Source organism: Polistes fuscatus, unplaced genomic scaffold (assembly GCF_010416935.1).
Source record: "Polistes fuscatus isolate 324 unplaced genomic scaffold, CU_Pfus_HIC Scaffold17, whole genome shotgun sequence".
NCBI lineage: Eukaryota > Metazoa > Arthropoda > Insecta > Hymenoptera > Vespidae > Polistes > Polistes fuscatus.
The window spans coordinates 1,178,256-1,201,495 of record NW_025113075.1 but is presented as its reverse complement, the minus strand read 5'-3'; the positions used below and the strand labels follow the sequence as shown (position 1 = coordinate 1,201,495).

At 28.8% G+C, this 23,240-nt stretch overlaps 4 protein-coding genes and 2 long non-coding RNA genes across 6 annotated transcripts; 1 reads left to right on the top strand and 5 right to left on the bottom strand.

Annotated features, from left to right (window-relative positions):
- Positions 1-139: 139 nt before the first annotated feature.
- Positions 140-2,355, bottom strand: LOC122515319. The gene is made up of 3 exons (XM_043632635.1): positions 1,815-2,355; positions 853-1,161; positions 140-387 (listed from the first exon to the last, which is right to left on the bottom strand). Exons 1-3 carry the CDS (start codon positions 1,917-1,919, stop codon positions 196-198), a joined length of 606 nt encoding a protein of 201 aa, XP_043488570.1. The 5' UTR covers positions 1,920-2,355; the 3' UTR covers positions 140-195.
- A 59-nt stretch (positions 2,356-2,414) lies between these two features.
- On the top strand, positions 2,415-3,285 carry LOC122515192. The gene is made up of 2 exons (XR_006303227.1): positions 2,415-3,102; positions 3,183-3,285. It is a non-coding gene; the product is annotated as an uncharacterized LOC122515192 (long non-coding RNA).
- Positions 3,286-4,862: 1,577 nt separating this feature from the next.
- Positions 4,863-7,349, bottom strand: LOC122515191 (odorant receptor 13a-like). Its single transcript, XM_043632437.1, has 5 exons — positions 5,826-7,349; positions 5,636-5,735; positions 5,426-5,536; positions 5,164-5,319; positions 4,863-5,085 (listed from the first exon to the last, which is right to left on the bottom strand). Exons 1-5 carry the CDS (start codon positions 6,620-6,622, stop codon positions 5,035-5,037), a joined length of 1,215 nt encoding a protein of 404 aa, XP_043488372.1. The 5' UTR covers positions 6,623-7,349; the 3' UTR covers positions 4,863-5,034.
- Positions 7,350-7,383: 34 nt separating this feature from the next.
- Positions 7,384-9,740, bottom strand: LOC122515190 (odorant receptor 67a-like). The gene is made up of 5 exons (XM_043632436.1): positions 8,477-9,740; positions 8,303-8,402; positions 7,948-8,058; positions 7,700-7,855; positions 7,384-7,488 (listed from the first exon to the last, which is right to left on the bottom strand). The coding sequence occupies exons 1-5, from the start codon at positions 9,265-9,267 to the stop codon at positions 7,435-7,437; spliced, it is 1,212 nt and encodes a 403-aa protein (XP_043488371.1). The 5' UTR covers positions 9,268-9,740; the 3' UTR covers positions 7,384-7,434.
- Positions 9,741-9,830: 90 nt separating this feature from the next.
- On the bottom strand, positions 9,831-23,086 carry LOC122515189 (high affinity cAMP-specific and IBMX-insensitive 3',5'-cyclic phosphodiesterase 8). The gene is made up of 20 exons (XM_043632435.1): positions 22,686-23,086; positions 20,831-20,923; positions 16,477-16,568; positions 14,575-14,634; positions 14,180-14,370; positions 13,996-14,055; positions 13,847-13,913; positions 13,549-13,716; positions 13,244-13,458; positions 12,961-13,112; positions 12,741-12,871; positions 12,557-12,661; positions 12,265-12,461; positions 11,678-11,956; positions 11,291-11,417; positions 11,038-11,181; positions 10,811-10,972; positions 10,497-10,626; positions 10,345-10,412; positions 9,831-10,163 (listed from the first exon to the last, which is right to left on the bottom strand). The coding sequence occupies exons 1-20, from the start codon at positions 22,786-22,788 to the stop codon at positions 10,074-10,076; spliced, it is 2,634 nt and encodes an 877-aa protein (XP_043488370.1). The 5' UTR covers positions 22,789-23,086; the 3' UTR covers positions 9,831-10,073.
- LOC122515193 lies at positions 18,296-19,598 on the bottom strand. The gene is made up of 2 exons (XR_006303228.1): positions 19,021-19,598; positions 18,296-18,482 (listed from the first exon to the last, which is right to left on the bottom strand). It is a non-coding gene; the product is annotated as an uncharacterized LOC122515193 (long non-coding RNA).
- Positions 23,087-23,240: the final 154 nt, after the last annotated feature.

Here is a 23,240-nt window from a genome sequence, read left to right as displayed (position 1 = left end):
ATAAAACTTTGAAAATAATATGAAGTATATTTCTTAAAAAAAATAAATAATATAAATACGATGCATAATGACAGAAATATTATATCACTATGATTCAAATGAAATACGAAAGAAAATTCGATAAAATGATTGAATTGATAGAAATTATATCGAAGAGAAAATTAGATTAATAAGAATGAATCATTTTTGTTATTTTTAATTATCTTTTTTCTTAGAAGTTATTGCTAAATAACAAAAGGAACCATGATGGGGTACAGGTTGTGATGCTAAAAAGGCACCATCGTCTGGTGATAACGATGCTATCATCGATTTTTCTTTATCCGGGTCTTCTAAATCATTCGTTGAATCTAATCCATCATCGATAACGTCATCTACTTTGTTGTTAGGCTAAAATATTCAACAAATTAATTGACACATTAAATAGACGTTATTAAATCGATTAAGGATTGAGAAAATATAAATCCAAATTAGAAAAAAAAAAGAATTATGAAGAAACTGTTAACGAACATTTGGAACGAGTTGCAATAAATAACGATTGATTATATTCGATAAAAAGCGTTGGCAATATTTTATTACAATAATTTTCACGACACCCCCTTGGTATATAAATTAATCAAAAGATTTAATAATAATATATATTAATTCCCCACTGTAGGAAATACGTTTAATTCGAAATACGAGATACCCGTGTCGAACGATACACAAAGTTAAAAAAAATAATATTTATTAGAAATTTATTCGAACTTATTTTCCCGATATATACTATCAATTTTTATAATGCAACAAACAACTCCATATTCCACTAGAATAATATTACAAAAATATACTATACTTATTATTTATTTAACGTACGATGAGAAAAACGTATAGAAGATGATTTAGAAAAGAATAAAAGTTAAAATGAATAAGTGAATCAAATTTACTGACAATAAAATCCGCTATTTCCGTGAGAGAAGCAATAATTGGCGGTGGTTTATCGAATGGTGATCTAAGCTGACCTTCTTGAAGATTTAATACTAAATAATGCATAAAATCATTCCTAAGTCGTATTTCTACGATATCGTTGCTGGTATTATTCATCAAAAAACGTAACCACTTGACTGCGTTTTGCCGATCTATTAAAAAAGAACAAAAAAATAAAGCAAAGAGAAAATAAACGAAGAAACAAATTTATATGACAATTGCATTGATCTGATCGATCCTTCGAATCGTAGAACAACGTAAAAAATTTTCCAAGGAATTTGCAGGCACTTATCTAAATGCAATTAATATTATTTATAATAGGAAAGAAATAAAAGTGAGCTTTGCAAGCTAAATTGAATTAATAATTGCATTTAAAACGTAAGTTTTATATTAGCGCATATTATACGAATTAACATTACAAACAAAAATATTAAGATTATTTATTAAACATTATTATGCAATTAAATATTAAAGCTTAATGATATTATTAGATAGCATGCTTTCAAATTCACGTGGGTTGCTTTAACACGCTTATCCATGCATTTGATTATAATTAAATGTTAGGATTATTTTAATCATTATTTCTAGAATTTTAGGAACAGATATATATATATAAATCATATTTAAATATTGTTTTTCAATTAAAAATATTTAAGAGAAACGCAAAGATGTAATTAATTCAAAAATTATTTATGCAATGAGAGCTATGTGAGAGATACTTAAAAAAGAAATAAAAAATAATAATAAAATGCAATAGGAAATAAAAAGGAAAACCAGTAAGTGTAGCTTTTTTACTCGAATTAACAGATATAAATTATTGTTAATATAATTTTACTTATTATTTATAATTAATATAAAGGAATACCGCGAAATTTCTTCATGTCGATGACCAAACGTTTGGCAAGGTAAAGGTTATAATTGCAATCATAATTGAGACTAGCTATGTCATCGTCCATTTCTTTTTTTTTTCTTTTTTTTTAAATAAACAAAATCTTTATATCCTTAGGTGAAAGAAATTTAGGTACAACATAAATGAAAGTTAACGATGATTCGTATTAAAAATTGCAACTAATCAACTGATAGTTTTATCAATCACATTTTATCAACGATTATTTATTATAACTACTACATTCACGTAATTGAAAAATATATTTTTTTTTCTCAATTATGACACCGAGTTTGATCGAATGACAATGATTATTATGGCTATGAAAGAATAAATTTGACGAATAAATAAAATGATGCATAAATTGAATTCCACGAGAGCAAATGAATGAATGAAAATTCTTAGGAATAAATGAGTAAGGTTCGTTGCAACAATATATATTATTATTTATGAAATTATATATGATGGAAAAGATAAATTAGCATTTGATTATTAAATACACACACAATCACAATGACACTATATCAAAGTAATATATATCGTAAAACAAAAGAGGATACATTTTTTTCAATATCTCTTCCATTTTTTAATTATTTCAAATAAAAATATATAAAAATCTGTTTTAACATTTTTAATATCACCTTTTATCTATCCTCGAGATTGTAGTATTTTCAGATTTTTCTTCTTCTCGTTAGATACATTAATTTTAATCTTTCCGGCCTTTTAAAACTTAGCGAAGCAAAATATTTTATTCAAATTAATATTATATATTGTACATATAATAATTGAATTATTATAATTATTGCATAGATATTTTTTTCGGATACTACTCTTGGAAGATTTAAGTTTTCAGGTACCACGGATCGAGTGAGGGGTGAAAATGGATAAGAACAACGAGTTAAAAGTCAAATTAAAATATAAAAGTAATGAGAGAATAATTTTATCTGCCTGCATGGAAACATGAAATACAATATAATTAAATAAACAATTAGACGGAATAATTATAATGCTATGAGATGCTCGAATTGAATACTTTTTTAATAAAATAAAAACGAAATAAAATAGCTGATGCTTATGAAATTAATTTACGAACATTTAACATGGAATATCGATCAAAGAAATGATGGAAAATTGATATAAACAATTGTAAAATTTATTGAAATAATTATAATTCTCATCCAGAAAGCATGATGGAAAAAAAAGAAATATAAATTAATTGCGGGTTTCATCAGAGCTGTTCACCATAAATAGAGGTTAGTATTTTATATAAACATTTTTCATATTTTATTAACTTAATAAATGTGCATATAATAATTTTGTTTCTCTTTTTTAGGGAAATCCCTTCTGGAAGGAGTATGCTAATCACGAGTAGTATACTACTGAACCTGACGATTGAATTATGTGAAATGATGAACGAGATGATACGAATAATAATACTAAAAAGAAATGTATTTAAATAATAATTAACGAGTTACCTGAAAAATTAGATATAAGATATAATATAATTTTAATAAGATACAAAAAAGAAATATTGTAATATAGAAAGTAGAAAATATTTTTAAAAAGTATAGTACAGTGTCGTACCATCAGTAAAATAATCATTGCAAAATAATACGAACAAATATTTATTATAGAAAAATTATATGAAGCATGAGGGGCACGTATATCATAATACGAAATATATTATTTATAAAATAATGTACTTTGATGAATAATCATATTAAGAAAAAGATGAATGTAGAATAATTTTTAAACTAAAAGGTTTTAACGTAAAATTTACATATTACTCGGTACCTGTAATATATTTTGTGACAAAATAGAATTTATGATATAAAATATATAGAGAAGAATGGAAATAGATAATAGCAATGATATATAAATGACATAAATTAATATTTAAATGATATAAAATAAAAGAATAAAGTTCGATATAACATCAGACTTCTTCTACAATTGTTAGAAATAAATGTTAATTGGGAAAAAACATTGAAAGCAATCATCGCATTGTTTGAAATTTTATATAGAAAAATATTTGCGTAATTTAATGAAGCCCCCAGCAATTATAAAAGAAAAAGAAAAACGGAGTATCAGATTATTCAGAAGGATTCAAATAAAATCATAATTAAAATAAATATATATTAAAACTATGACAAACACATGTAATTAATTCTATGTACAAATCCCTTTCCTTATAATTAATATCTTTGCGCAAATTTTCTAATCAGATTCAAATTATATTTCCATTTTATTTCCTCAATCAAATTTTCTTATTATATAAAGATTAATTCTTTACAAATTGAGACTAAATTTTAGACATATAATTTAAGAAAATTTTGTGTAAAACAAAATAACTATTCTTTATTCTTTATATAGAACAATTCTGAATAAACAAATTTGTTCTGTAGATAAGTTACCAATAAATGTACGAGCAAAAAAAATCAATAAAGTCGGTAACATCAATTGTTGGAATTAATACTTACGGAAGGTGTATTATCTTTCAAGTATCAGGTAAAAAACATGTTAGTCGATAAAATATTGACTGTATTCTGCATTATCATTGATTAAACTATTGTATAGATTTATTCTGAACAATTTACGAATATAATACTTCGTAGAAACTGTTAATTATGTTTTTGTATCGATAATTTATAAATATTATTAAAAATTATTTTATTTATACAAGTTTAATCATATTACAAATACACACGAATCTACTTGAACAAAACCACATATTGATTTTGAATACTACGAAAGAGATATATATAGAAAATTTGTAGAAAACATGCGCAAACATCGATTACAACAACAGTTATATCAATATTTAACGAGAAAACTATAGACTACACTGTCTACAAAGAATCACAAACCCTTTTATTAAATATACTTCAAGAAACTTTTTAAATTACAATTTACAATTCATAAATATAATTGCGTATCATTTTGTACTTTTTAATATTTAAAAAGTCGATGTGATCCTTCGATTTTTGTTACGTCTGAAAATAAAAATTCATATTAAAATAAATAAAAATAATTATAATATTAACAAATTACATTCGTAATAATATGAAATGTTGAAACAGTTTATACGTAAAACTTAAAACACTTACTTATCAAGCTCGCACACACATGTTTTTTCATTTACATACATTTTATAATATTTATTTTACTACTTAATAAAATAATAATTAAGTAACTGTTCTTAACATGTTACAATATGCTGCAGCAGTTTTAATAACCTACAACCAACTGAGATACATTTAAATAATCAATATTACAATAATTGCAAGAAATATTTGTCAAAGTTTCTTGTATACCTGACCAAACGTTTGAAGAGAAAGTTCTATAACATTTCCTGCTGTGATTCTCATTGGGCAATGAGAAATAGCCATAATTAATATAACACTTTTGGCTTTGTCGTTTGGTAAACGATACCAATCCAATACGCAAGATGTTAATGCCACTTTTTCTGCCTAACATTCGTAATCATTTGATTTCAATCAAAATATAAATAATAATCTATGATCTAATATAAAACAAATGTTTAAATAACATATACACATAAATAAAACGTTCTACCTGTAAAGTAAGTTGTTCACCGACAAAACAGAACATAAAAATGTGAGAGGTAATCGACAAAAGACCAACGAAGTACGTGCAAATACTCGTAATAGTATGGTTGCCCCATTCCTTCAAAATTAATACAATTATATTAAAAATGATCATTCACGTTAGATAGAAGAAAAAAAAAAGAAAGAAAGAAAGAAAGAAAGAGAGTAACACGAGTACCGTAATCAGACAGTACCCAAAAAAACACATGGTCAGTGTACAACCCATTAACTCGATCAAACAAATTTGTTGCATCGTAACTTCGACAGTTTGCAAGAAACTACAAACACGTATTATTGTCATATCAAAAATACAAATTGAAAATCGTGATTATTTAATGATACAATGAATTATTAATTATTCAGCATACCTTCTCACTCTAATCTGATGTTCTACAGTAATAGAAATGAGTTTATTCGTTCGTTCTTTTTCTAAATCGGTTTGTTTAACAATACCTTCGATCAAATCAACAAGAATTTCTAATTGGCCGCATGCGTGCATGACGAAGAGTGCTGCAAGTCCGCAGATAGCTGTGGTAATGGAATAAGTTACCAATCCTGAAACGCATTGCAGACAAAACACGATCTCGTAATTAGGGGTTATTTGTTCATCGAAAAATATGTAATAAGCGGAACAAGGTAACGGTCTTATTGTAATATTTTGTGAAGTTACAACGGTACCCCTAGATAAAGGTAGAAAAACTCTATTAAAACCACCGCTACTGTACATGAGTATTCCACAAATGAACAACAATCGTCTCCCAATTTTAGCCTTTTCTTTCATGATCTTTCGATAATGTTCTATACCGATACTTTTCCAATCCTCTTCTACGTGCCTCAAACAACGCGCTATTTGATTTTCTTGTAATATTAATCCGCTGTATTTTGCCACCGACATTACGTTGTAAAATATCAGAGGTAATTTTTTCAACTTTGCGTGAGGATTAGTTTCAATCATGATCAAATGTAATATCGCTGGTATTACGAAAAAACAAAGTAAACCGTAACAAAGTAATATTACGATCAATTTGAATATACTTTTTGTTATTGTATTCCTCGTCTTCTTCGAAAATGGCCATACGCCTAACGTACGAAGCAAATAATCGCACAACTCGTTCGTGTATCTTAAATCTTCTACGTAATTTTTATTCTCCTCGTATATAATCATAACAAACTTGTGTTTTTCTTGTTTTTTTTTTCCCCTTTCGTTTTCTTTTTCTGTTTTGTTATTTCTTATCGACGATATTTTTCTTTTCTTTTTTCTTTTTTCTTTCCCCCGGTTTCTTCTTTTTTCTTTTACCCCTCTAACGGAACAGCTTTGCAAGAATGATTGCGTTCGATTTGCTTCTGTAGTTTCGATGAAAATGATCGCGTTTAAACGAAAACTCTCTTATGTTAGTGGAATAGCAATCGCAAGATCCGTGCGCTTGCGTATCGTTGAAATTATTCATGCAACTTATACTTAAACGTTTTCTTTTAATTTCTTGAACATACGTTTGAAAAACTCGGAAAGGAAAAAGGATGAGAACAACGGAAGATTGTTTGTTTTTTTTTTTCTTCTTTTTTTTTTTTCAACGGGGATTTGTTGAAAAATTCAATGGAAAAGTTTCAACTTAGTATTCTAAGGTTGTCATTTTTCTAAGGTCTATTAGAAAGTTTCGATTTTCTCGATTTCCTATAGACGATCATCCTTCCTTGCCAATCGCGAATACTCCTATGATGATTTCTACTTACTATTTTCTTCCAGATTGATTTAAACGTATTATATTTGTGTTTATCTGAATATATTTTTGTTTAAGTGATACATTTATAGTAAGATAAATTTAACGATAAGACACTTGGTTAATTTCAATAATTATTGTGATACTCGGTTCGTGAGATTTGAAAAAGAATATCGGTAATTTTTCATTCTTTTTTTCTTTTTTAAAGTTTTGTTGTATAGCCAGGATTTCTTTTCTTTTTTTTTGAGAGAGAAATAATTCATGCAACCATGGTTCGAAGAAAATTCAGGTAGGCAGCCGAAGTCTTGCAAACCTACGAAAAATATATTTCTTTTTTTTGTTCTAGAAATTTTATTAAAATCTAACGATTTAATATGATACCTTCTTCGTTATCTTATAGTTATAAATATTGTTTTATATTATTATTTGTTAATATTGAATTAAATATTAAATTGATCGTCTGACCTAATGTTTAATCAAATATAAAATACATTTATCAACATATAATCGATATAATTACTCACATCGCAGAAACCTTGAAGTGATACGTCAAAAATTTTTCCAGCTGTTAAACGAGATGGTCGATTAGAACGTACAATTATCATAACCAAATCGCGTATTATAGTATTGGGAAGACGATACCACTCGATCGAATATGTTGATTCGCCAACCAGTTCGCTCTTTCGACAACAATATTTGTAAGTGAAAATATATTATAAGAAAAAGAAAAGAAAAATAATTGCAATAACTGAAATCTTAAAAAAATGATTACCTCTTCTTTTAGACGATCACCGATATAAGAAATGATAAAAACGTTGACGAAAATTGACGTCATTAATACCCCATATGTCATCATACCCAAAGTTTCCTTATCTTCCCAATCCTACAATGTTTTAAACAATTTATTTCAAAATAATATTAAACGTAAAAACAAACTTGTGTGGATCAAAAATATAGAGGAAGAAACAATAAATTTTGACACGTAAGTACACGTTTATATATTATATTAATTCACAATTATTATACGAGTAATATAATCGTAACAAAAATTTGCAATAAAATAATATTTCCCTCTCGTATAATTGTTCAAAAAGAAAAATCTATGTTTTATTTTATTTGATACATACCACGAGGACACCAAATTCTAAGAAACAGATAATAATAGTACACCCAACCATTTCGCAAAGAAATACAATATTCAATGCCTGTTCAATTTTTTCGGCGTACCTGGAATGATTGAGAAAAATTTGTTTAATCAAAAAATGTGTCAAAGAAATCGTTTTAAAAATCAACCAACCAACCTGATAGCTTGAAGATGATTGTCAACGATAACATAAAGCCTCTTACGAAGATTATCTTCATTTTCGTATTGAAATATTGTATCAATCTGTCTGCGTACAACTTCGAATAGACAGCACGAGTGCATAACACAGCTGGCGATTAAACTGTAAACCCCGCAATTGGTTGACAGTATAATACTGCTTACGAATATCTGACCGACGAAGAATATCTCAAATATCGGTGAAGTTTCGACGACGAAGAAAATATAATCACTCAGATAGGGTAAGGGTAACATGGTAGTATTATCATCCTTGACAACTGGTTCAGCAACCAAGGGTAAAATAATGTGATAGGGTAAAGCCCCACCATAGGATAAACTTAAATAAGCTATTGTAAAGAGCCTACCAATTTTAGCACTCTTAACCATAACCATTAGATCATCCTCGCATTCAACTTCCTTGTATTGTCGTTCCATTTCCAACAAACAATAACCAATTTCTTTTCTATTAATTATCACCGTCCAAAATTTAACAATTGCAAGCGTACTGAACACCTGGGCGGCTATAACTTTCATCTCTTTTATTAATTTTTCAGCATCGAAGTACGTGTAAATCAAATGGGGTATCAATAGACAACACATCAGACCAAATATCAAACTTATTTGAATATACATTTTGATTTTGTCGGATAAACTGTCGCCACGATACAACGGCCAGATACCTATCGGTGTTAAAAGGGTTCGTGCAACCTTCACCACGTAATCAACGTCCGATTTGTATCCATTATTACGAAACCCTAACTCTTGCGTCATATTTTTTTTTTTCTATCGGATATATCGAAAGAAACTGTTTTATTCTTTCTTCCTTGTAGCTCACTTATTTCGGTACTCGTACCTGCTATGTTTTTATCATTTCATACAAAGATTACACACTTATTTCAACGATCAATAATAATTCCAAGTAATGTATGACATCAGAATTCTTTTGCCAAGTGTAAGAAAGGTGGGTAGAAAATCGGCCGGTTGTTTTTTCATGACACGCGATTCCAGTACTCGCGAAATAACTTTCGAAAATTGTTCGCTGCTAAAGCAATCGTTGACAATTGCGTATCGTTATACTTTTTCGTTGCTATTAATAATTCAAAAGGCTTGATTTTTTTTTTACCAGCTCGTCGAAGTTCAGTCGTCGTTCGCAAAGCGAACGCGAAACGTTTCGAAAAAATAATTCTAAGTTTTTGTGATTATTTTTCATATCTCGATCAAGCTAAACTACTTCTTCTCGTATATATTATTATTTGTTTCTTTTTTTTTCCTTTCTTTTTCTTTTTTTTTGACTAATCTATATGTATATATATATATAATAATATATATATATATATATATAACAACGTATACTCGTTTAAACATACAAACTCTGTTAAATAAATCTATGACATATATATATGCGATAAAACGTACTGAATTGTTAAACACAAAGACACACACACACACACATACACGCACACACACATTTGTCGGAGTCTTCTGAACGCATTTTCATTAGCGTTTCTCGTTTTCCAGTAAGAAATTGAGCGGGGACGGAAAATTCAGAAACTTATTATAAAATAACGTTAATCGTTTCATCGTCGTTCTTCGGGTAACCTTGGTATGTTGTATTCCGATTGCATTTGAATCTTTTCGATATCCTGCAACGTTGTTACACCTTGATCCTGTTTAAAAAAAAAAGGAAATTAATCAATCAACCATATTAAATAATTGAATTAGAAACTTTGTCAATAGTAGAATGCATACTCGACTAAAGATAATATTATAAAGTATATTTTATAATAAAGTTCATAAATCTGTAATAATTTTCATGAAACATTTATAATCGGTACATTGAAAACTTACGTGAAATTCTTTCCATTTGTCGTAATTGTGTCGCATGTAACCAAGTATTTCTGGCATGTCAATGAATGCTACGAGACGAATAATCAATATTTCATTATTATTTGTTTTAGTGAAATGTAAAACAAAAAAGTAACAAATTATAGTTTACTAACCGTCCCAAGCTGCGATCATGTCGTTTATAATGAAATCAACGAAACCAATTTGTGATTTTGGTATCGAACATATCATCCTGTCGAACATTGGCATTACTACTGGAATGTTTAATTGTTTCTCCTCATCAGTCTGGAAAATAAAGTACGAATAAAATTGGGATTTTAATTTTGAAAATGCGGTAAGTGTCGGAAATCAATTTTATTAATTAATCAATAAACAATAATATAAATTCTCGAGAATATTTTTTAAATATGATTCGTTCAAGTTGATTTAAAAATTAAATTATAAAATTGTTTCGAATTAAAATGCATACTTGACTGAAATATTCTTCAGCTATTCTTCTAGCCCATTCTACGCATTCTCGTAATGGTCTGATAGGATTTGACACGTCGGCACATTTGATCATCATTCTTCTTACGAGTATTACATTGTCCGGTTGTAAAAGTATTGCATTGTCAACTCTATCAGAAGAATACTGAACACAAAAATTGGATATTTTAATAATACTGAACTAATTGTATAAAATATTCATTGTTTTACCTCCATTGATTGATCTTCTTCAATCCTTAAACTACAAACGTTCATAAATTTTGCCAAATGTTCGAAATGTTTCGTCATTTCTGTCGCCAATATCATATCGATTATGTTAGTTCTTAATTTCTTGTACGTATCACGATCTAAATTCTGAAATACAAATATATTTTAAAAGAAAAAATAAAAAAATAATTCTTCATTTATTTGTTAATAATTATTGTGAAACTTTGTTTTTTTATTACAGGAAATAATAATTTTACTTGAAAATATTAACTTTGTCGTCTGCAAGAGATATTTTAAATGTCAACGCTGCATGATGCGATTCGAGGACTGACAGATCATTGTAAAGTATTGCCAACTTGTTGTTAGAGTTGGATAAAAATTGGCTGTAGAATTTTAAAATAATACAATAATTAATAACATTGAAATTGAACGAGAACAACGTAAGATTATAATTGTTTCATTACAAATAGAAAAAATGTAATTATCGTTAAGAAATGATTTTTATTCGAACAGCCCGATTTTTACTGACGCGTATAAAACATTTTTTGTATTTATTATCAAGCTCGTGAACACTTTGATGTTTAGGAGAAAAAGGAAAAATAATTTTGAAATCGTAAAAAATAATTTAAAGAGTATAATCTACCTTGATCTACCAGGATGATCGATGTCATGGGCTGCGGCAGCTATCAAAGCAGCAACCTCATCCAACGGTTCCAAAATTTGTTTCAATCTTTCCGACTGCATAAATCTTGCAGTAGCTTGCATTACGTCTGCCGCATGAGTTGAATTATGGTAACTGTTGTCCGATCTATAATTAGCCTCGATTATATTCAACCAGTTTTGTATGATATTTTCATCGCAACCCAATCTGCTCGGTACATCGAACATGTTCATTATGGTCCTACCGAGATAAAGTAATGGCCTGCGAAAAAATACATAAATTTAGATTATTTTTTCTCTTAAATTATATCTCAACGGTTTATGAAATGTTTCATTTATATCCTAATAAATAACGTTTCAATATTTTACGAGAATGTATCGAAAATGAAAATGAATGTGTTTTATTCTTAAAACGTATCGATAGAAAATTTATTATCTCTCAGAAAGAGAGAGAGAATTATTTGATTTATTATTATTTTATTACTCGTGTTAATATCATTATATTACGATATGTTTCTTATTTGAATTTACGATTGCATGGTAAAAAATAATGTAACAAATTTTTCTTACCGTTTTTCCGTTAAGACCTCGAGTTTAAATATATCAAAGTTCCATTCGAGACTGTTCTCCAACAATTCCATAATTTCTTGAGGTCCTCTGTAAGCTTTTAATGGGTTCCTTGTAGATATTACGCTTATACCTCTGACTGCTGACAATCTGGCAGAATCTGCTGATGATCTTCTCGAGTCCCAAGGATTACGAGAAGACTGACAACAATTATAATTATATTAAATATAAAAAAGAACAAGGAAACACACACACACACATAATAATAAGACAAAACAAATCAATGAAAAATTACCGAAAGTAATGCACCAACAAGATCGGTTGCAACCGGATCGGAGTAAACTTTATCATCTCGAAAATGTGGAACATATAATTCAGTTGTTTTTAATATTTCTATTGCCTATACGAAAAATGATTGATTAAAAACTCAGGAAATTCAATGTTATCGGTACTCTTAATAAAAATCATTTGATTTTTACCTTATCGATTTGAGCAACTGTTTCAGGATGGGTTGATTCCGTAATGGCGTTAGAAAGCAACGTAATTACTTTCGTAATTGGTGCTTCCAATTGTAAACTGTGAAGTTTTTGCAAACTCGATCGTCTATGCCCTATATAAACGAATATTCAAAATATTTTATAAAAATAAGAAGATACATATCTCTAATGATAAATTAAAATATATAAAAATTCGAGTTACCATCGCTTAAGGCAGATTTAACGTCGGATGATTTCCTACCGGAAAGTAAACTAAATCTTTGCATTGATAATGAATTGTTTATCGGACTTATGGGTCCTGAATTTTCCAATAAATATAACGTATCGTAAACGTATATAAAATGAGTCGCCTTCCTAAAAAACATTGTATTAATATATTTTAACAAATAGTCAAATAGTACAATTTTTACGTGGATTATATATTGCTAATTTTGTTTTATAAATAATAAATTAATGAAACATGAGAGAACGAAACATCAAATTACTTTGGTGTAATACAAAATGGTATTATCCTGCAATTGATAGTAATCATTTGATTATTTTTCCTCTTGCAATTCATATTCCCTTCAAATTCTCTGCCCTTGCTCAATTGTTGTTCCATCAAAGTAAAGTTGTCGTAATGGACTATTTCACCGAGATTTCTTCCTGTCAATTCCTCCGTTTTATATCCTAATAATTTTTCGGTCACTTTGTTAACAAACTGTCAATAAAAATAAGACGAAATCATTGACGAAAAATGATCGTGCATGAAAAGTATTTTACTTTTCGTTTAAATAATAATAGTTAATACCTGTACGATGTTTCTTTCGTTTGTTATGTGAACCATATCGTGACACCTGTCAAGTGCCAAATACAACGCGTGAGCCGACGCTAATTGGGTTTTTGGTAATACTGAACTGGTATAAATTCCTACTAATTCGTTTATCAATATACCCTCGTTCGAACACTCCATAAGTGTCTAAAAAATGATCACCACCAAAATCCTTCACTTATTTTTAATTATTTCTTTTTTTTTTTTTTTTTTTTTTGTTTAAATAAAATCATACATAAAATCAACGCTCATTTTGTTTCCAAGAATAAAAACTTACTCTTGAAAATCCCTTCTCTAATAAATCCAAGGTCACAATCTCGTCTTTTTCACTGTTCATTAAATATCTAAAATAAAGATTATATCAATTAGATTTAATTTTGTTTTCTTTTCTTTTAATTACAGAAATATTTCGTGATTTTCACTCACGATTTTTTAACGAGTGCAACGATGACGGAACTGTGATAAACCGGACTAGATTTGATTGCTCTGTGTGAAATAAAGAAATGAAGAAAGATCATTAGAAAAATAGGTAAATCTAATAAATAAATTATATATATATATAAATTTTGTTAGAGAAAAAGATTTATTATTATTATCGAATTCGACGTACCTACAAATCGCATCACCCTCGACAGCACGTTGTCCTCTGTGATCGATTATCACTAATTCATGACCACGTGTTTGAAAAATTTCTACGGCTTTTTCCGTATCTTTAGCCACCGACACGCTCCAACCCAAACGACCCGAAATATTAGCAAGAATTTCCATTTGTTGATCATCTTTACTAAAAACTAATAATATCTATAGAAAAGAAGAAAAGAAAAAGAATAAATTAACGTAATAATGAATTTTGGATTAAATCAAACCTGTTCACGTGCCAAATTTGTGATATAATATAATTGAATTAATTTCGTTTACCATTTTTGGTTTCATTTCGTATATATTAAGTGTTGTAAAAATTTGGATACAAATATAATATAATAATATAATAATTTGGAGACTTACTTTTATAAGCCCAGGTGCACTCGAAGTTAAAAGATGAGAGTTGATATCCTGCGGTCCCTTCTACGAAACAAATTTATAGATAAAACTTAAATGAAATTAAAGATAAGAATTATTCAAACGAAAATATAAATCAAAATAGAAAATAATAAAACGTTAGTTATACGTCGTAAGAATAAACACACAACCCTAAACTTTCCAATCGACAATAGTTAACGATTTAGAAACATACTTATTACGATTTCGGTGCATCGTCAGGGAAATAATTTACGTACTCCTACGAATTCGTTATCAAGATATTGCAATTGAAGTTGTTTGTAAATTTCCGCTCGTCTTCTTGATCGTGGACTAGACACGAAACCATTTTTCTTTTCTAAATTACCATTCAAATCCTTCATACTTATATGGTTTTTTATCTTTTAATCGATTTAAGGTTACGTGAAATAAATTATTAAACGTGAAGTTGCGAGCGAATAATTTAAAAACAATGCCAACTACGATGTCCAAATAATTTCTATATTATAATTTATTTATATATTATAATATTACGAACTTTCTTTATATACGACCGATAATTTTAAAACATTTTAAAACATTTGATTAATAATAATTTTCATTTGAAAACATACCGTAATGGGTAAAGTATGGTTTTTGGACAAACTTGACAAATCGTGCATTTGTTTATTGGTCTTATGCACCGACCATTTTGATCTCATGCTACCACATAACGTATCAACGATACTTGAGTACCACGCATTAGAATTATCATTATTATTATTATCATGATTCTCAGTCGAACCACAAATGTATAAAATCGGTTGAGTGGACCGTCTTGGATCGTTCATCTTTTCCACGATCGGTAAAATAAATATATAATAAACACAAACACAAACACTAACACACGCATATACACATACACACAATTCTATTGAAACTTATTCGAAAGATAATGAAAACGCGTGGTGGAACACTATTTAAAAAGGATTAAAATTTAATGCGGAAAATGTTTCTATGGGACAATCGTTATGATACTGATCATCGTGAATCGGATAACGAGATTGTCTTAACGATATTGTTAAAAACAGAAGTCGAGATAATATCATCGATAAGCAAGTTCCTCCAATGAAATAGTTCTTGATAATAGTGCATTTTACGTATAATCGATAACATTTTTAATCTTGTAAATAAAAAATGTTCTTGTTGAAAAAAAAAAAAAAAAACAAGGAAGAAAAAGAATAAGAAAAAAACAAAATAATGTTCCATCATTTTAACGATAACAATTGCGTTTTCTTTTATATTATTTTATAAAAATAAAGCCGTACTTCTTAATGATTTTCATTTCTCGTTATTTACCGAATCTTTCATCATATATATATATTATTTTTTTTCTTTAAGCAATCTTATTGTCAATGTTCTAGATTGGTTCTTGGCAAATGCGTCCGTCAATGTTTAAATTTAAACTCGAACGATTTGTTTTCAGTAAACTAAATTACAAACTAGGAACGCTGGTTTATCTTTAGATCGATCAAAGATCGTTTATCGATTAGTTTTGATAATCATCTTCGATCGAATTCAATTAGAAATTCCCATTGGTTATATACACCCGTTATACAATGAATATTTATGATCGTTGATTGAGAATTGCAAATAATTCAAAGACGATAAATTGTATATTTCAAACTTGACCGTTAAAGAAAAGAGAATAAAAGAAAAGAAAAAATAAAATTAAAAGTAAAACGGAAACGTCATAAAGCAAAACATTTTATGTTCTTATCTTTTATCGTAATGTACTCGTGTGTACGTGTAAATGCCTGAGTATTATTGAAACGTCATTCGTATTTGATACGTCACTTCGAGCACTGATAAAATACCATAATTAAAAGAAAAAAATAATAAATGACTCACTATCACTGGATAATCCGCATCCTCTTCCAAGGAACGACGAATTTCTTCTAACGTTTCCTTCTCCGCCACGATATCGTACATATCTGTGCGTTCTAAATCAAAATCAAAGTTTTATTTATCAATTAACGATATATATATTTCAATAATATAATTTATATCTTAACGAATTAAATGATTTCGATCTTGACTAAAAATATAAATAAATATTTCATTCGTTATAATTGTAATATTATGTAGTTCTTATTTTATCTTTATATCATTCATATAAGAAAAAATTAGGACTCTTACTTCAAGCAATTAATTACATTTCTTATTATATAGATACAATTCTTTTTAATCGTTTACATCGTTTTTTTTTTTTTTTTTAATTAATCAAACATTAATCTTTCATACTTCTTGTAAACACATAATAAAACACACGTTGACACGTGTTGACACATCTTCAATTTCCTCGTTCTAACAATTAATTAAAATTCATTATACGAGCAAATTGATTAATTGTTTACAGCCCGATGTTTAAGTAAATAAATCGATTAACCGTGGATAATCTTTTATAAATTAGTTTATACAAAAATAAAAAGAGAGGAGAACAAAAATAAACGCACACGCGTACACAGCAGAAATCGACCTTTTACTAGATGCGCGTGTGTGTCGTACGTTTGATACGTCAACGAGCTATAAAAAAATAAGGAAAGGAAAAAAAAAATAGAAGAAGAAGAAAAAAAAACAAGAAGAACAAGGAGGTTAAACGAGGTTGCAGCTTCTTTCACTCACTCAAAGTTTATTCCTATACGAATAGATCCGTGTTTAAAGATAATTGAGCGAAAGTGGAACGGCTTAATTGGTCGTAACTAATACGTGATCTACGAGGCCAATAAAATCATTCGAAGAAACTTTTTGATCCTACTCAATCGTCAACAATAAATTAATGATACTAATGTAAGGATACTCTTTATTAATGTTAACTATAATGTTATTTCATTAATTTATATTCTAAAACTATTTTTATCTTTCGTTCCTGCATCATACGATTTATCAAAAACTTTTACTTTATCATTTTTTGATGATTTCGTAACGATAAATATTTAATTGTAAATGAATAGAAAGTTCCTCTCGTATCGACTAACAAAGTGAATTGAAAAATAAATAAATGTATTTTATTGATTGAGAAAAAAAAGAAGAAGAAGAAGAATATACTTGGAGTACGAAAAACGATGAATATTTCGAAATTTTCGTATCGTAGATAAATCAGAATTTGATTGAAACAAAATTTAATATATATATATATATATATACGTGTATATGTATTAGAAAATTAGACGAACACATATGCACAGATTTACCATCGTCATCGGTGAATAATTTATCGTCCAAGTTATCATCCTCGTCGGAGAAATAAAACGAGTCCAAAGGCGCGTCCATATGAATGATCTCACACGCAAACTCTAGGGTCGTCTAATCGTAGATAGCCTAATCGTAGATCGATATTCCCGAGATTTTTTTAATTCGAAATAAATCGATAGCATGTCACACATATATGTATATATGTATGTATGTGTATATCGATCCGATTTTTGTTTCTTTCCTTTTTTCTTTTCACATTAAATTCACTCACTCACTTCGATGAAAAAAGAAAAAAGAGAACAAAAAAAAAAAGAGAAAGTTAATAATAAAATAAAAATGTAATCTATCTCGGACACACACAAAATTCGCGTACAATAATTAATTATTTTTAATTTTCGTTGTTTCGTTAACGAGATAAAAAAAAAAGTAAAAAAACCAAAGGGAAGAGAGGGATGTTTCTTTTCTTTTTTTTTTCTTTTTGTTTTGCTATGATACACTGATCGATATTTTACGAAACGTTACGAATAATCTTTGATTCCCCCGGATGTGTGGTTTTGTTCCTCGATATGCCGATGAGGAATTTTATAACTCTACTGATTATCTTCTCGCGATACATTCGATTATACCCACGTTTTTTTTTTTTTTAATCGTCTTTTGTTCACCTGAGAAAGAATCAGATTATTTATCATTCGGGCATGATTAAAAAACTGTTTGTGTAATTTTTTGTCGTTAGTTCGTTCGGTGGTACCTAACGAGAACGATTGATAACTGTATCGGTTATTTTAAAAGATTGGAAATAGAATTTGATAAAAAAATATTAATTGTACGTTTACTGTGACACTTCAACAACAACGACGAACAATTTAGAACGAACGGTCAGTGAAGATTTTTACGATAACATCTCGCGAACAATTCTTTTTTAATCTCGTATTAATAATAATTATTGCGATGGGATTGTTATAAAATTAAATGAAACTAATAATAAGAACAGAGAGCATAACGCGTATACAACTTTAATGTTTTCCACACCACGACTAAAATGTAATTGAGAAAATGATTTTGACCGTGTCTCACGATTGATAAATATTAAAATATTTCTGTCAAATTTTGTTCAATATGCCTGTTGGCATTTGATAAGGGAAATATTTTTATCGAGTATAGAAAAGGTTAAGAGATTAAATTGAATAAAATAAATGTTACCGTGTTGCGCTACTGTTCGAAGATTAGATGTAACCTTACACGAAAACTCATAATATCAATTTTTGGATATTTTTTTGTTTTGCGTCGATAGCAACTGACGATCATGTAATTTGATAAAATACTTATTACACGATACTATTATTTGAAAATTACATATAATCGAAAACCTATTACATCTTGTCAATCGTGTTTGATTTGTAATCGATTGCACTTCAAAAAAACAATTTGTTGATATCAAAAATGTTAAATAGATAAAAAGTACGTATTGCGTTGTTTAATAAAAATTTGCTAGAATCAAAAAAAAAAGAACGGAATAAAAATGTAGCCAAAAATGTTGTCCTAATTGATCGTGCACGTCACTTGTAAAACGATATACGAAATTTGAGAAAAATATTAACAATATATTTGAAATAAAATACGTATTATAGCGATTCCATGTAATATTTGTAAAGAAACGTTGTACGATGAACGATAAACGGAACGCATGTTGAATCGAGATACTTTGTTAACGGCACAAAGACAACGACTGTGAGAGACTGACTGAATAACAGAGAAAGAGAGACTGGTTGAGAGAACCGAAACGTTTCGAGTTCAAATTCTACAGGCGAGAGAGTGACTGGCCCGAAAAGTAATGTGCGATAGTGTCGTCGGAGAAACCTCGATACGATCCTATAGGAACAACAGTGATCATCAACAAACTTTTTACGATTTACGAAACCCTTTATTTACGTTAATGCAAAATATTTCGCAAAAAACACCGTCCGGCTTTGTCGAAACGTAGAAATATTTTCTCCAAACATTTTTTGTCGCTATAATATTATAACGTTGAACCAAAAGTTTACGTGCATTTTTTCAATTGATATTTCCAAGGTAAATTTGAAAAAAATGAACAAAATACATTATGGGATTTGTAACACATGATATTTTCAAAGTAAATTTTACAAAAATGAACAAAATACATTATGGGATTTGTAACATATGATATTTCCAAAGTAAATTTTACAAAAATGAACAAAATACGTTATGGGATTTGTAACACGATTAACGTACGAACTTTTGGTTCACCCTAACATTAATAATCATCGAAGACAAAGGTTTTATTCAAATTCTAAGCTATCGTATAAATTTGAAGATCACTGATCATCTACTCTAAAAGTATATTGTACACTCTACTACGTTGTAGTAGTATTGTACCTACGTGCACTTGAATTTGAGTGACGTGTGACCACTCTCGTTCAATCCCTCGTGTTTATTATACTATACTATCGCTTTTATTTTATCATCTTTCTCTTTCGTTTTACACCGATCATTCGAATACCACATAACATTTCTTTTTTTTCTTTTTATTATAGTAAGCGGTATTAATTTATCTTCCTTTTATTTTTTACGATAAAACACGTGGCGATGGTATTTAAACTCAAGGATGGATAACGAGAATTTCTCGTTTTGAATCGTCAAAATGTATTGATTGAATTTCAATAAGTTATTTTAATTATTCAGAAATTTGCGAGCCTTGACTTAATTTCCGTTTGTTCGATTATTAATTGAACACGCGATTGGAATCGTTTGAAGATTGAATTCAATTGAATTCGCGTTGATGCAAAACTTTTTAATATTTATATATCCTTTATAAATTATTTTTTATTTTATATATATAAAATAGCATGACTCGAATATTAAAACGTAATTTCAATTAATTCAAGACTTTTAACTCTCTCTCTCTCTTTCTCTCTCTCTCTCGTGTTGAAATGAAATAAAAATTTGCCTACTTAAAATAAAAAAGAAAAAAAAAAAAGATAAAACAACTAACGTAATTCGTCGTAAGGGTCCTCTTGGAAAAAAAAGTCCTTTAAATCCAACGTAAAATGGCCGCTGTCCTGTTCTCTCGGAAATTCTTGCGCATCTGCAAAGAACGTCCTCGTGAGTTCCTTTTTCTTTCAATCTTTTTACTTGTTTTTCGTAAAAATCACAACGATAACGAATCCCCGCTCGCTTCTTTGTGCAATCGTGTGTATGTGTGTGTATATGTGTGTGTGTGTGCGTGTACGAAACGAGAGTTTTATATCCCAAGGACCCGGTTCGAAAGTAAGTATCATTAGAAAATGTGGCACGGAATAAGTTCAAAGGCAAACGCACCAACGAGTTTCGGCACTTTTCATTCTGTTACTATATTAAGATCAAAACGTTTAGAATGTTTCTTTTTAAGATGGTGATATATATCATCTCCCATAACCACGATGGAGAAAGTTCAACGTTCAGACACGTGCCTTTTTTAAATATCAACCTTTCCTGAGTTTAATGAACCTCCCCCCACCTCCCCCATTCAAATATTAATTCGTCATTGACTAAAACATTATGATCACTATTTTTATCGAAGTGCAAGTGGTAAAATGGTTTTATCTTTAAGAATTCTGCAATCTCGAGTGTCGATCTTCTAATTGGATCATCGACGAAACAAAATCAATTTTTATTTATTTCGTACGATTTTGATAGATCGATTTATCGAAAACGGGGGAGACGGGGTGGGGGTGGGGCACAGGAAATTTACGTTGTTTGTGATTTTTTGATTGGAGTAAAAGGAAAAGATCAAAGTGACAATGAAATTTGTGCGTTATGTTGTAACATTTATTTCAGAGAATTCTCGTTACTCGTAGAATTCGAGTTATATATTCTATGGTCATTGGTAGACTAGGTCAAGGAGAATTACTGTTACCTAAAGTTCCCCTTTCATTTCGTTCAAAGAAATAAAAAAGAAAAAGAAAACAAAACAATCACCTCGCACGTGGATCCTTAATTACAGTACTCTCTCACTTTTCGTGTTTCTTTGCTCATTTATTCTCCAATTGTTTTTCAAAGATTTATATACTCTAATTTAATTTTTTGTTACAACTATAAATTACCACAACGGTGGATCACGAATCGACATAAGGTACGAGGGAAGTAGAATAAAAAGAAAATAAATCGTAAGATCGGCAAGACAAATTATTCGGAATAATTTATGTTAATTTTTCGATCGATGTTGCAACATTGCTATTGCCGTAATCGAATATTATACGATAGCAATGCGACGAAGAACGTATTATTATACGCAAAAAAAAAAAGAAAAGAAAAGAAGAAGAAAAAAAGAAATAAGACGAGATGAAAAAAAATGAAGGTGGACGAAAAAATTGGCGAGAGAAAAATGTTCATTTTAAACGTAGCTTTTCACGATACACATTTAACACAATAACTTTCACGATAATGACATGGCCTAATTTTCTACGAAGAAGCAGGTGAAACGGGCAGAGATCAAATTGGTATCAAGGTTATTCGAAAGTAGTTTTGTTACAAAAAAAAAAAGAAAAAAGAAGCAAATCTTACGGAAAAAGAGAGATCAATTAATTACCGAGGAAAAAAAGTAATATTACTTCGTTTATTAGGTAACCAATGTTGAAGATTAATATGTAAAAAAAAGATTACAAAAATTATCTTGAAATTGTTAATTAGAAATGTGACGTAAAAGGGAAACGAAATAATTTAAATAATTTGATTATCACGGTCACGGTTATACAAGCGACTTTTGGATTTTTCTTTTTTTAGATCAGTTCATTCATTTTCATTTTTTATATTTCGTTTCTTCTTCTTCTTCTTTTTTTATCGGTTCGATAAAAATCGAAAACACCAACCTGTATCGATCGTTGATGATTTCGCGTCCAACTTGATCCGATTATGCGATTCCGAATTCCTTTTAAGGCCCATGCACTTGAGTGCACTGGACTTGCATCCCATTTCCGTGGCAAGTTCTCCGCCAGTTTGGCTATCTTTCTCGTCTTCTTATTTTTCCTTTCTTTATTTTTATCGATCGATTTTTATTTCCTTCGATTAATGTCGAATGATTTTTCAAGATCGAAGTGAGGGGGGAGGGATGGTGGTAAGAGTTAAGAATTGACAAAGAAATGACGAAAAAATAGATCGATGGGAGGGGGAAGGGAATGGGAACGGGACGAAGGTTGTCGAATAAAAATAATTTATTATTAAGTATATTAATAAAATAATATAACGATAGTTATAATGATTCGTTTTTCATAAAAATTCGATTTTTTTTTTTTTAATAGAATAAATCAGAATAAATTTAAAAGAATATATTTCGTAATTATATAATCGTCAAAATTTGATAGAAAATAAATCAAAAGTAATAGTAAATTGAAGTTTATTTAGAAAATTGTTAAATAAAGAAGAAA